This window comes from Cryptomeria japonica, chromosome 2, assembly GCF_030272615.1.
Source record: "Cryptomeria japonica chromosome 2, Sugi_1.0, whole genome shotgun sequence".
NCBI lineage: Eukaryota > Viridiplantae > Streptophyta > Pinopsida > Cupressales > Cupressaceae > Cryptomeria > Cryptomeria japonica.
In genome coordinates this window covers 329,026,370-329,039,932 of record NC_081406.1, presented here as the reverse complement: position 1 = coordinate 329,039,932, position 13,563 = coordinate 329,026,370, and the positions used below count along the sequence as shown (strand labels likewise).

General features: G+C 34.7%; 1 protein-coding gene across 1 annotated transcript in view; it reads right to left on the bottom strand.

Annotated features, from left to right (window-relative positions):
• Positions 1-13,563, bottom strand: part of LOC131033864 (organic cation/carnitine transporter 7) — a 168,161-nt gene that overhangs the window by 134,993 nt on the left and 19,605 nt on the right. The window contains exon 2 of the mRNA XM_057965157.2: positions 7,835-8,012. Within this exon, the coding sequence (XP_057821140.1) occupies positions 7,835-7,894 (60 nt within the window). The 5' untranslated portion in view covers positions 7,895-8,012. The remainder of the gene's footprint in view (positions 1-7,834; positions 8,013-13,563) is intronic.

Here is a 13,563-nt window from a genome sequence, read left to right as displayed (position 1 = left end):
AGGAATAATCTCAAGGAGACCCAACCCTGGGTATGGTCATAACCTCCTAAATAGTAGGGATATCCTCCATAAACGTAGGAACTGCCTCCTAAAAATAAGGAACTGCTCCAAACTGATCAACTACTGCCAGAACACCAAGTCCCAAACACTGTATAACCACACTGAGTCTCTATCCATCATTGTCAGCCTACAAGACCCCATAATAAGCTGACTCACATGTCTCTGCTAGACAGAGCTAAAGAGGGGACATGACAACTAACTGGTATGTATCAGCAAGACTTTAGCTATCTCCTAGTGCTCTTGCATGATTTTTAAGCGAACAAATAGGAGGATTAAATTCCTTCCCGGTTAGACGGAATGGACATATTATAGATTAAGCTACATAATAGTATATCTTGTTCTAGCTTCGGTGATGTTAAGTTTGAAATGATCCAGTGGGTAGGACTTCAATGTTTTGCCTTTTTTGTCTATATATATATATATATATATATATATATATATATATATATATATATATTTATTTATTCAAACTGTTCTGAATTTTGTAATATAGATAAAAGCATACATTTATAAGGCACGGATTCCAAATCAGCAGAAGGGCTGGGAACTATGTGATGTTTTCGTTTCTTTGCTAAGATCTCTGGTCGGGTTAATGGTAGACCTTTGGTGCTACTCTTTACTTTGACTGAAGCTTTGTAGATTCGGTCTCCTGTGTTAGGCTTAAAATAGCATGGCAATTGACTATTTTTCTGATATGAATTTGTCATTATTGTTATATACTCTATCCTTCTAGGTTATGGAGGAGGACATGGACGTCTTTACCAGATTTAACATCATGATCTATGCATGCAAAGTAAAGGTTCGATGGCATATAGGAGAAAAAAGATGTCATTGATACTAGTTCTGACATTATAATCATGATGTCTTTCTACTCTGAAATATCTAGTTATTTCACCCCTCCTTTAGGTTGTTGTAGCCTTGATAATCTCTTATATTGATATTATAACAACAGTGGCGTATGGTCCCAAAATATGAGATGAATCAGGGTACAATATCCTTCATGGGAAGGGGATTTCAACTATCAAGTATGGAAGTTTAAATTTAATTATTTACATTTTATTGAGATTATTTACATTTTATTGATTAGCAAGGCTTTCTAGAGCTACTAACAATGGCCTTGGCTGTAAGGTGTGCTAAGGTGCTCTATTTTGCAGAACTAAGGAACTCGGCTGCTTCTAAAATGAGCTAGAAGGAGCAGCAGGGCCCAAGCGCTGGCATAATCCCGAACTCTATGAAACATATGGCATGGTATACCTTAGCAAAGAAATCTAAAGAAGTCTGATCCTCAATGTATAAAGGCTGATCTTAAAATAATTCCATTTTATCTTGGAAATATATGTAACCAGGAATGCATGTCTCCTGGAAAGTAAGCATTAGTTTAGGTAAAATATGAATTGGATTTTTTGATCCATTATAGGATATGGGCTAGACCGGAGGTTTTCTTCTCCATTCTTTCCTACTGGTGCCCACACAAAATGGAGGTGTATTACTCATTTTATAATAAAATTTCGGCCTCGGCCTTTTACCGATCAAAAAACATTAAAAAAAAAAAAACTATCCTAGAAAAAAAAAAACATAATAAAAGAGTGCTCATATAATTTGGAGACCAAGAGTACACAAGTACTCTTTACATAGGGAGAGCAATCCACTCGATTGAAGTCACAAAAAGTATCTTCAGGTGATTATTAAAGTCAAAGAGTAGGTCGAAACCAAATACAATACAACCCTAAAGGACATCCAATCATACAATCTAATAATGAATGGAGACACTTTGTGAGAGATTGCCAAAACAAGCAAGACAAATTGCAACTATTGTGCAAATGATGCGGACCTAGAGACCATGAAGACATTGAAGGTCCAACAAAAAAGGCAATTATCAACATGATTGATGTTGAAGGGCCTAATGAAGTATCGATTTATACTTGAGCCCAAGAAAAAAAAGTTGTGTACTCAGACCCACATATAGAGAAAAGCAAGACTTCATGATAAAAGAGCCGAAATGAAGAATGCTATGGGCCATGGCTAATGAACAAAGTAACTTAAATGCAAATGCAAGTATGGTAGCGAATCAATTAAAATTCGATACAAATATTACAATAAGTACTTCAAACTACCATACCAATTAAAGTTGTGGATTTATTACAGAGTATTCCTACACTTTGAAATGTTATGACCAATACTATATCTAGGAAGAATAATATGGCCAACTTAGAATATGGAGAAAAATGAAGACCCATGAACCAAGCATTTGTTCTCAAGCAAACAAGTGATTGATCCAATGTTACTAAATATTGACAATTAACATGGCAAAGAAACAAGCAGTGGTAAATATGGAGATCCTTAGAAGGAATCTCACTAATAAAATTATTGATAGTGGATCTAGTGTAAATGTACTCCCAAAAGACACTTGAAGAACTCTAGGCAAGCCAACCCTTTGGCCCCCAACTTCTAAATTGGTGGACACAGATCACAAGGCATAAAGGTACTTGGACTTTTAATGGACCAAAAAGCTAATTATCAGAACCCGAGTATTTTTGTTCAGTTTTATGGTCATTTCATATTGAAAGACAGCATACGATCCATTGTTGGGTTGGGGTTGGCTAGTAGCAGCCAAAGCCGGCCAAAACTGGAAAAAGAACACAATCTCCATTCAAAATGAGGGTCAGAAATATGCAATTGATATGAAAAAACAAGCAATGAGGAAGCAACTTCCACAAATTCCTCGAATTCATCAGATTTAACCTCTAAAGAAGAATGGCTATTGAAGCCAAATCAAGGTATGATGGAGCCAAACAATGAAGGAATTTTGGAATTACAGTCATGTTTTGAAGATGAAGCGAATTCCCTTTACGACCTATTTCACTAGCAAAACTAGCACTATTAAATATTTCTATCAAATTGTAATTTTATTGAAACTATGGAAATCAATGAAGAGGGAAAAGAATTGTGTGACAACAAGCAACCAATAGAGAATGACTTTGAAAAGATGGATAGTTTACATGTACAAACAAAGCACAAGATTTGCAAAAGATAGAGATCCTAATTCTAGCAGAGGCACCCAACTTTACCAAAGATTGAAAAACTAATGAAGGTACGTCTCAATATAATATTAAAAAGTATTCCACTTAAAGCTTAATACGTGTTAATGAATGTTACAAAGGACCATACTCGTGCTATATATTTCAGCACAACATTTAAAGTACCATAAAGCAAGTTAAACAAAAAAAGTAATGAAAGGAAAAATATTACACAAATCATGCAGAAAAAAAAATTATTAAAGTTGAGAAGAAATTAAATTCTGGGCCCCACGAGAAGAAAATGAAAGAAATAATAAGAGTTTAAGTTCTTTTTGGGAGGAAATGCCAAATAGCAGAAATTTAAAAATTAAAGATTCCCCTTACTCCAACATATGACTACCTTATTCAACAAAGGAGTATTTAAACAACGTTCCCTCAACCATATGGCTGCAAACTTTTACTATATGCCTTGATAACTTCCACCATATGGTCAAGGCAATAGATTGGCATCATAAGAGTCTTACAATTTCTATCGTACAATCTTCTTTCCCTATCACCACATACGATCTTTTCCTACTGCTGTATGATTTTCTTCCTCCTCTACCGTACCTTGCCTTCATACAGTCTGAAACATTTATTCTTTCATGTTACCATATGACGTGTAGTTGTCCATACTACCATATGAGTTTTATCTACTACAATTTTCATCGTATAGTTCTATCAAGGTCTCTGTCCTACCATAGAGTCCAATCCACCTAAGATATTTGATTTTTCACCCTTTAATCATACAACCTATCCTACTTCAACCGTACAATCTGCACAAAAAAATCCGTGTTATAATTTCTGCCATACACAATGCTTTTCATAATGTACAGTCTAGTTTTATTTTTTCATCCCCTTTGTAAGATTGTACGACCTGCTAAGAAATAATTTATTTCAGTCTATAACATTCTATTTTTTCCTACTATATCTCATATTGCATATGTCCGGCATTTTGTAGTTGGTTCTTCCCCAGATTATGACTTTGGCAGATAAACAGAAATAGGGAATTCTTCATACAAGTTGTTGAATTGGGAGAGGGTAAATTCCTAGAAAAGGGGATGTTGAGCAATATTTTCATGATCAGAATGACTATAAAGTGTTTGAAATACTATCTAGGTTTAGTGATCAATGGGTGAAGCATTTTCTAACTCCATTGTGCAGTCAAATTGATCAGAATGCTTCTAAAGTGCTTGCAATACTATCTAGGTTTAGTGATCGATGGGGTGAAGCATTTTCTAACTCCATTGTGCAGTCAAATTGGCTTTCTTGTTCATTTGGTCTTCAGCCACAATTCCGTCAATTGTATGGCCATTCACAAATGCATTCTCCTTGCATTGGCTCGTGTTTTGGATATGTTGGTTCTACTTACGCTTCGTATGTATTTCCAATTCTCTGCTAGTGGAAAGTGTCAACATCTACAATGTCGTCACCAATTTGGAAATTAGTCACAAGTTTGGAAAGTCTTACCTATTGTTACTTGTTTACTTGTTTACTTGTTTACTTGTTTACTTGTCATCAGGAAGATGACTTTTTCTTTCATGGGGGTAATTGGCTTTTGGGTAGTTGTAAGAGTCGGTTAGTTGATGATTGTGTTTATCTTGGCAACTATCAATTTCTTTAAATAGATTTTATATCATCAAAGAAAAGAGGATGACCATCTTTGGTCTACTTCTATAATAATTTAATGTGTGAATAAAGATATACTTTTACTCCTCAATCTGGTATAAATTGTTAATTTTGTACATTATTTTAATTATTCCTTTCATTAGATAGGAGAGTTAACACTATCTTTAGCCAACATTTAGATTAAAAAACAAATTGGTCATACATGTATTGACAAAATATAAAATCATGCTAATTTAAATAATGAAGTTCATCAATGTTTTAAGAAACTGATTATATTCCTTCTCACACACCTCTAGTTGAAGAATTAAGAGGATTTCGCCAATGTATTCTCCACAGTGTAATCTACTCGTTGCCTCATTTATTTCCATTTGACATGATTGTTGTCATTCTTCAAAGAATAGAATTATTTGAAGAAAGAATGATCACAAAAAATTGCCATGGGGTCATTTTCTTTCATGTGCTCTAACTACTCTTAGTTTAGAAATTCTCACTAGGAATGAAATAAAGGAGCCATCATAGAATGGTGAAGGTGATCTTATACTTGCTTGCAAAGTGATTTACAAAAAAATTAAGATACAACTTTTTGTAAACAATTATCAAGTGCTTCAGCATCAAGCTTTCCTTATAAACACCAGGATATCAATGTTGGCATGTACTTTTAATGATATATGGCTGTGAGATGGAAAAATCCTAAGTTCAAAGAGCCTAAGCATGTACAAGGACATAGTTGCAGCTTTGGGTTGTGAAAAAAACCAAAGTGTGAATTTCTCTGTTTCTCTAGTGCTTCCTCTGTTTGTGGTCACTTGTTGGACATTAATAATCTTATCTTATCTAGTGCTTCCTCCTAGATATGGGACATTGTCTATAAATATTTTAGAGATTTTCTCAAGGTTATCATTTGTGTCCTTTGACTTCAAAAATAATCTGAAACAAAACCATGCTGATTTCCTTCATGTTCATTCTAAATCCTTGTCCCAATGAGAATTCAAATGCTCTGATACTAATTGATTTATGTGAGATGTGCCCAAGATTTGATGGCATGGAGGAGTAGGACAAGTCCAAAACCAAGATATCTCAGAAGTCATAATGGGAAAGGTGTGTGCAAAAATCCTAAACACTAAGCAACATAGAATCAGAACATTTTTAAGGAAGACATGTATTATCATTTCTCTTCCATTACTCATATTTATGCAAACATCAGTATCACAGTCAAGAAGACTGACAGTTAGGAACCCTATGTACCTAAGCTTTAAGAAGATTTGTGATGCTGTTCCTTATGCCTGTTCATTATTATTTTAAATTTATACATCACTATGTCAAGATCCAATTACATGATAATTTATCTTGCATTACAGCCACAAATGAAAGTTCGTCTTCCTCCAATTGCATATGCACAAACTGAAATATGCATGCATACTCATCAAGAACACTAGTGAGTGAGATGTCATCTTCGATTGCCACTCTGGTTTGGAATTGAGTGTGTGTTGTTATCCTTATCTACAATCAGATCAATCATCAAGCAAATAAAACAAAAATGCTAATGATAAAAGAAATTACTTTTAACGATAGTATTCACCACAACCAAAAACATAAACATCTCCTATAATATGTGAGTTTGAACTCCATAAAGTAAACCACTCTAATGCATAGAATGTAAAAAAATCTAACTAAAAGGACGTAGAAAACTATCTTTTCAACAATAAAGACCGCTTACAGAAATAAACTAATTGAGTGATCCCTTAAATCATTATAGGATGCTACTAATGATCCGTAGATAGCTTAATGATTCCAATGTTCAATTCTTCAAAACAGGATTGAAATAATTATGAGAATTCAAACTGAATACTGTTTTCCTAAGTAGTTTGCTTACAAAATCAGCTTAAACATAGAGTTAAAATGTTTGCCAAAGTGCTGGAAATGGAAAGGGCATAAAGCAATTGAACAACAATAAATGGAGAAATATAACTGACACATCAGTATAATAAGAAGACAGACCCTATAGAAACTCAATTTGGGGTAAAAAGAAAATTTCTCAATGAGGGAGCTGTTTTCCCATTCCAATTAACAATCTTGCAGTGAGAGGCGAAACTCAATTATAAAATATTCAAAGACAATTCATGGTACAACAATACATCTACAATGACATTCACACTTTTCCTACAACAAATACTACTTTAACTAAGAATGACTCTTACTATACTTGCACTTGCAAAATGATAATAAATAATTACAGAGGCTTCAAACAGACAAAGTATCTCAATGGTCAGGATAATAATCCTTCTTCAATTTAAGGCCGTTTATCTATATTGTTGTATCGAGACCTATTCTGCAGGTGACAAATCTATTCTCTGTGGTTTTTGACACACTGAGAAACCAATGAATATGTTTCTAACTTTCTTCACACTAGGCCAAGAAGCAGAGGTCAAGAACTTGCCAAAGGATTCATGAGGGTCTAGACATTCCTCAGGGTTCTTGCCTTGCTCAAATTTTGCTTGTTTCACTGACTGTCATTGAAGTCCTTACTTCCTATCTCATTGTTTGATCTTTGAATAATAGTTTTGAGGTGTGTGCTTTTGAGTGCAAACAAGCTTTCAGCCATGTCTTATGAACTAAACTGATCCATTTTTTAATCAACAAATCATGTCTTATAAGAGAGGAAGCCGTTTTTGCAGCTCTAATCAGGTGAAAACCTCATTTGCCTGTAGACTTGGTCTACAAATAATTAATAAATGAACAATGAACCCACTACACACCTTAGATGACATCTTCAAAAACCATATCGCATCACTAAAGCATCTCTATGACATCTTTATGTTCTATGTATATGACTTCATTTTAACCACAATAATATCATCATCACTTGATGTAAAATTCAAGAAAAGATGTAAGAATTTTGAAAAGTAGCACACAAAACTTCAAAATTTATTAAGTTTGTGACTAGGCTCACCACTCACTGTGTCAGACATGATGAAAAAAAATTAGAAATATATACTGTTATACATTGTACTTGTACCACAATGATACTCATGCATTAAAAAGTCATTGAAATACAAATAATCTTCTCATAGAAGTCATATCAAAGATGTTACATTGTCAAGTGACTGTTGGTCTTCTGGTGAAGTTGCTTGGCTTACAAAATTGGTCATCATAGATCAATTCTCCAGAGTGCAAAGGGACGATACATAGAGGATGAAGCCAGGTTCAAGCCAGGACAATTCAGCAGAATGGACACCCCAATCCTGGTCTCTAGGAAAGAAGATCAATTATCTGTGCAACCAATACCAGCAGAATGTGAATACTCTTCAATAAAAATAAAAATAAGATGTTACAATTCTTTTTGTCATATAACAAACTTTGTGTTATGAGCCTAGCTGAAATCCTGCTGTAATTGTTATAAAACTAACAGATATCTGGAATTGAAATTGAAACAGAAATCCAAAATGGAACAGAACAAATGCATAAATCTGGAATTTGGAAATAATATGAAATCTTCACAATATAATGTCTTAAATTTGAGGATACAAAACTGTAATCTGTGACCATTAAAAAATCGAATTCAAACTACCCTTATTCTAGAGCTAGAAATTTTTTTAAAAAGAGTCAAACAGCTTAAAAATAAGTGAACGTTTCTGAGAAGGTATGGAAGTCAAACCAGGCGACAAACATTTTCCAAAAACAGTATGGGTGATGTCCTTGGCCCAGACATGGTAGTTGTAGACTGTGCATAACTATTTTCTCAGAAACATAACTTCCCATAGGGGAACAAGCCTCTTTATAGACTTTGACATAAAACAACCTATTGACAACATACCCAACAAATCCCACCAAACAGTCCAGATATATTTTAGAGACATTGACCAAAAAGGTGGAATCGCAGGCCTGCTGCCTAAAAGATGGGTTGGCTCACTAAACTCAAAAGTGATCTGCCATGTTACATCCACAAATTGCATTTGATTGCTACCTAATAAATTAATAATGTCATTATTATTAACATGGAAAAAAAAGTATCATAACAGTCCTCCTTCCTTGACTTTGTTTACTTCCAAAGAAAAGGTAGTTACTCCAAGGTTTGCAATACAGTGTCTTGGCACATGCCACTGATGGTGAAAATGAGTTTCAAACAAAAAAAAGTTACAAATGTATCAAGTGGCATGCGCCCATGAAAGGGGAAGTCAAATTTTTGCATGTTAAAGTTGCAGATACACAGCAATGCACACACTGTATAGTAAAAGATATAAGTCAAAAAGGTAAAGTCTCACTTTTTCGACTTACAGCTCTCACTATACGGTAAACTTCACTTTTTAGACTTACAGATCTACCTTTATGGCACACACTTTACTGTTTATCTGCAACTTTAACATGCCAAAGTTAGACTTCCCCTTTCATGGGCACACCACTCCATACATTTGCAACTTTTGTTTGTTTGAAATGTGTTTTCACTTTCAGTCATTGGCACAAGCCAAGATGCTGTATTGCAAACCTTAGACTTTCAAATATTTCCTCTTCTTATATGGGCATGCAAGCACACAACTACAAGAAGGGGATCAAGTTCCTGTCAAATTCAGTTTGCATCTATATAATGGCAAGCCTAAACATCATATGGCCAATCAGATTCAGACAAAAATTAGCAATTTGTGTAAATAGCATTCCCTTTCAATAGACTGTTGTTTCCTTTGAAACATTAGAGTGCTGCTATTTATAGTGTTTTGACTCGTTCAAAGGAAAGCGCAGTGATTTGGTGTGCAGAAACAGAGCAGTCGTGTTCAACACATCAGCAGGGTTTCTTTGACAAGAAGCAGAGCAGCAATCATCATTCACTTTTCATTGAATTCCTTATCAAATCCTTGTCGAAGGCATCTGACATCAACAGTATTTTTCATCTATTCGGACAGATTTTTCACCAAAATTCAGTGAGTTTTGATCAAGTTTTGAAAAAAGCCCCAATCTATAGTGAGTTTTCAACAAATTTGACAAATTTTCCATACTGTATTTGACTGGGTGATTGTGTTTCTGAGTGTTCCAAACTGTATTCGAAGTTAACCAGCAGAAATTAGCAATGTAAAGGCAAGTTTGGAGAAATATTCTTCCATTGATTGTGACTGATTTGCAAGGGTTTCAGACGGCTGGTCATCATCATTTGATCTTGTAACAGTATACAGGTTTGTCCAATAATTTATGTTGGCAATTGACACTCAATTGGTTGGTTTCACTATGTTGTCATTGATAGCAACATGGCATCTTGTTCCGGCTTCATGTTTTGGTTCACTTGTGTACCGGCAGGCACTTCACAGACACTACACCGACACCGGCACTGACAGGATAGAAGGATTTCTTTGGTTACCGGCAATGTAGGCCGACATGGTTTAGAATAAGGTTATCGGTATTGGAGGCCGACATCTTTTGGATCCAGCATCAGCAGTTGTTTTTGGTATTCATGTATTTATGTTATCTAGCCGACATGTATATTGATATTGTAATTATCTTTGTAAGCCGACATAAGGCATGATAAGTTGTATAGGGTATATAGGTCAATTGGATTAAATCATTTTGATATGGATATGGTATATCATTGTGAATATGTAATTGGGAAGGAAATAATGAAGGAGATGCGAAAAATCTGAGAGTGATCATGTATGTGAGGATATTTTTGTCAAGGGGTATTCCGGTAAAGGGTTTAGGGTTTCAAACCGGAACAGACAGAGCTTAACCGGAACTGTATTCTGGCATAGCAGATGCTATCTTAGCAGTTCACTCATTTCTCCGGATTGTAGTCTAGAATTATATGTAGTCAGTGAGGCTTCTTTTGTGATTGAGCAGTATGCTCTAGGTTGTAAGCCTTCCTGCAAGTGCAAGCCCCTATATTTTGTAATATCTCTTCATATGGCCAGTGGATTGATATTGTGAGTCACAAATCCCACCGTGGTTTTTTCTCTTTGAGGTTTTCCACGTATAATTCTGTGTGTTATGATTCTCATTTATGTGATTGGCTTATTGGTTGTGAAGAGGGGAAAAAGACCTGTGAGGTGGATTAGTTAATAAGCATGCAAGTCAAATATATAATCATATGAAATCAAAGACAACTCCAAAACACATGAAAACATGAATAAGATGCATATACCTCACAAAACCTTATACCTCTCCCTCGGATTGAGCTTGATGAAGTGAAGGCGCCCCTTGGTGATGCTCCACTTGATGTGCTCCTCTTGCTTGCTTGCTTGATGTGGATGGCTCTCCAATGTTGTGCACAAATGGAATGGATTTGGAAGATGATAAGGATGAGATGATCAAATGTGGATGAGATATGATTTGAACATGATAAGGTTGCCAAGATGATTTCCTGAGCTCAAAAGGACAGCATAAGATTACTAAACTTGGAGATGAAGAATGGAGGGATGGAGTCCTCAATTTATAGGAAGAGGAGAGGAAGAATGGATGGCTAGGATGGATTCAAGATGAAGGGTTGGGATTGCTTGTGAGCTCACACAAGGCCCAAGAGAGGGTGTGGAGACCAAGAGATATGCCTTAAAGGCATTTCTTGTCTCCACACTCCTCAAGGTACATTGGGGAGACTTCCCAAGGTACCTTGAGAAGAGCAAAGTGCATTGGGAAGACTTCCCAATGTGCTTTGAGAGGAGCAAGGGATGTGACATTCCTTGAAGAATGGGGAGGAGGAATTTAAAATTCTCCAAAAAAGGATAATCATGGGGATTGGAGGAATAAGAAGGAATTAAAAATTCCTTGGGAGAGGAGATTCCTAGAGGATTGTGAGATTTTGAAGATCTCACATTCACCTAGGAAAAGAGCATTAAAAGCTAGTGGTTGGATGGAAGGGACAAGGAGTTGACTTCGTGGCTAATCATAATGATTAGCCATTAGCAACTCATTAGGAGGGGGATTAGAGGAAATGTTAGGTGGGATTAGGATTTGTAGGAGGATTTGACTAGGAGAGAGAATGAGTGGAGGGAATTAAAAATTAAAAGAATAAGGTTAAGTGAGTTTAGGGAGTTTCTAGAAGACTTTATTAGGTTAATGATGAAATAAGAAGATGGTTTGTAAGAAGCATGTAGGTTAACCAATTAATTGAAATTAATTAGCCAAGAGGAAGATTTGTGAGGATTTAATTTTTTAGAAGAATAAAGAAAGGGATTGATTTATTAAATAAATCAGTCACATACTATAGTGACAATATTAATTATATTTAATTAATATTGAGGAGAATTTGAATTAACATAATTAATTAATTAATTAATTATGTGAGGAATTAAAAATAATTATTTTTAAGTGTCTACAAGTTGCTTTACTTCTTTCAATTCTATATGTACCGGTATATCGGTTGGTGTATGCATGCTTTAATAAGGTTAAAATTGATCATACCGGCAGAACACTGATCCCCCCCCCCACTCTCAGTGTTCTTGGATTCCAACAATTTCATCACTCAATATATATAAGACAACCTAGGGGATTTTCCAAGCATTGACAAATGATTATTTCAATTAGATTTGATGCAGAATCAATAAAATGAAGACTTTTCAGGTTCAAGCACCAAAATTTTCAAAGTTTCTTCAAAGAAGTTGCCATAGTTAAAAAAGGACTTTGCCAAATCATTTTCTAAACCACCTATCAGGATTGTTTATTTTTAGCCAGGGTTATTTTTAGCCCACGCTAGGAGAGTGAATTCTGTGAAGTCTATATTTAGCATCTATTTATAGACCACATATATTCAGACAACCTTCTAGAAGGTCCATTATTATGTTGATAGTTATCCTTATCAAGAGTCTAACTAAAGATTGCCTCAGTTATAATTAAGATTAGTGGACACAATTATAACAAAGCTTGATTTGCATGCAAGTGATCTATTCATAGTGCACAACTGTTTATTAGATTTTTGTTATTTTTTATGCACTGGTTTTGTAATCATTATAAAAGACACTTTTTTATCATCATTCATTGTCATTCATTCAATAGAATTTAGTAATATGCCTATCTTTTTTTCAATTGTTCCGGAAATGTTCTGTGTTACTGTGTTTTTTATGAGTTAAAAATTACTTGACATTTACTAAAAGATTTGTATTGCAACAGGTGTTAAGTTGGTTGTTGTAGCTTTGAATGTGAACCATGTTTAGCTTATAAGGTCATGTCTAGGTGTACCGAGTTAAATTAAATTGCTTTTAGTGATTTTCTTAGTGTTTTACTCACACCTTTCGATGTGACAAAAAAAAAATGTGTAGTAGAACCACTCTTTGAATTAGAATGGGAAGTTCTTTGTAAACAAAAAATAACTTATAATGTCCTGTCTAAGTGTACCGAGTTATATTAAATTGCTTTTAGTGAGGTTCTTGGTGTTTTACTCACACCTTTCGATGTGAAAAAAAAAAAAACAATGTGTAGTAGAACCACTCTTTGAATTAGAATGGGAAGTTCCTTGTAAACAAAAAATAACCTGATCTAAAATATCTGTACTTGCTAATTTACAATCTGAATGTTTTCAAGGGTGGTTCACCCTCATGCAAAACAAAACTAAAAAATGTGTCTTTTTAGATTCACCTAAGGCAAAAGGTTCATATTCATTATTTTTATGCTTGTTGACTTAAAAAAACCCTATGATTATTGAATGCATATGTTGTTCAGCTAAAATCAAAAACTAAGTTGTGCAAGTATACATAAGAACTGGATAGATTCTTACATTGAGAGGGCGGAGTTTAGCATTGTGCATGTATTGAAGGGGCCTCTTCATGGTGGAAATTCTCATTATTCATGCATAAGATAGCAAAATCAAAGAGGAAATTCACTTCATTCATGCATATTGATAGGGTGGAAA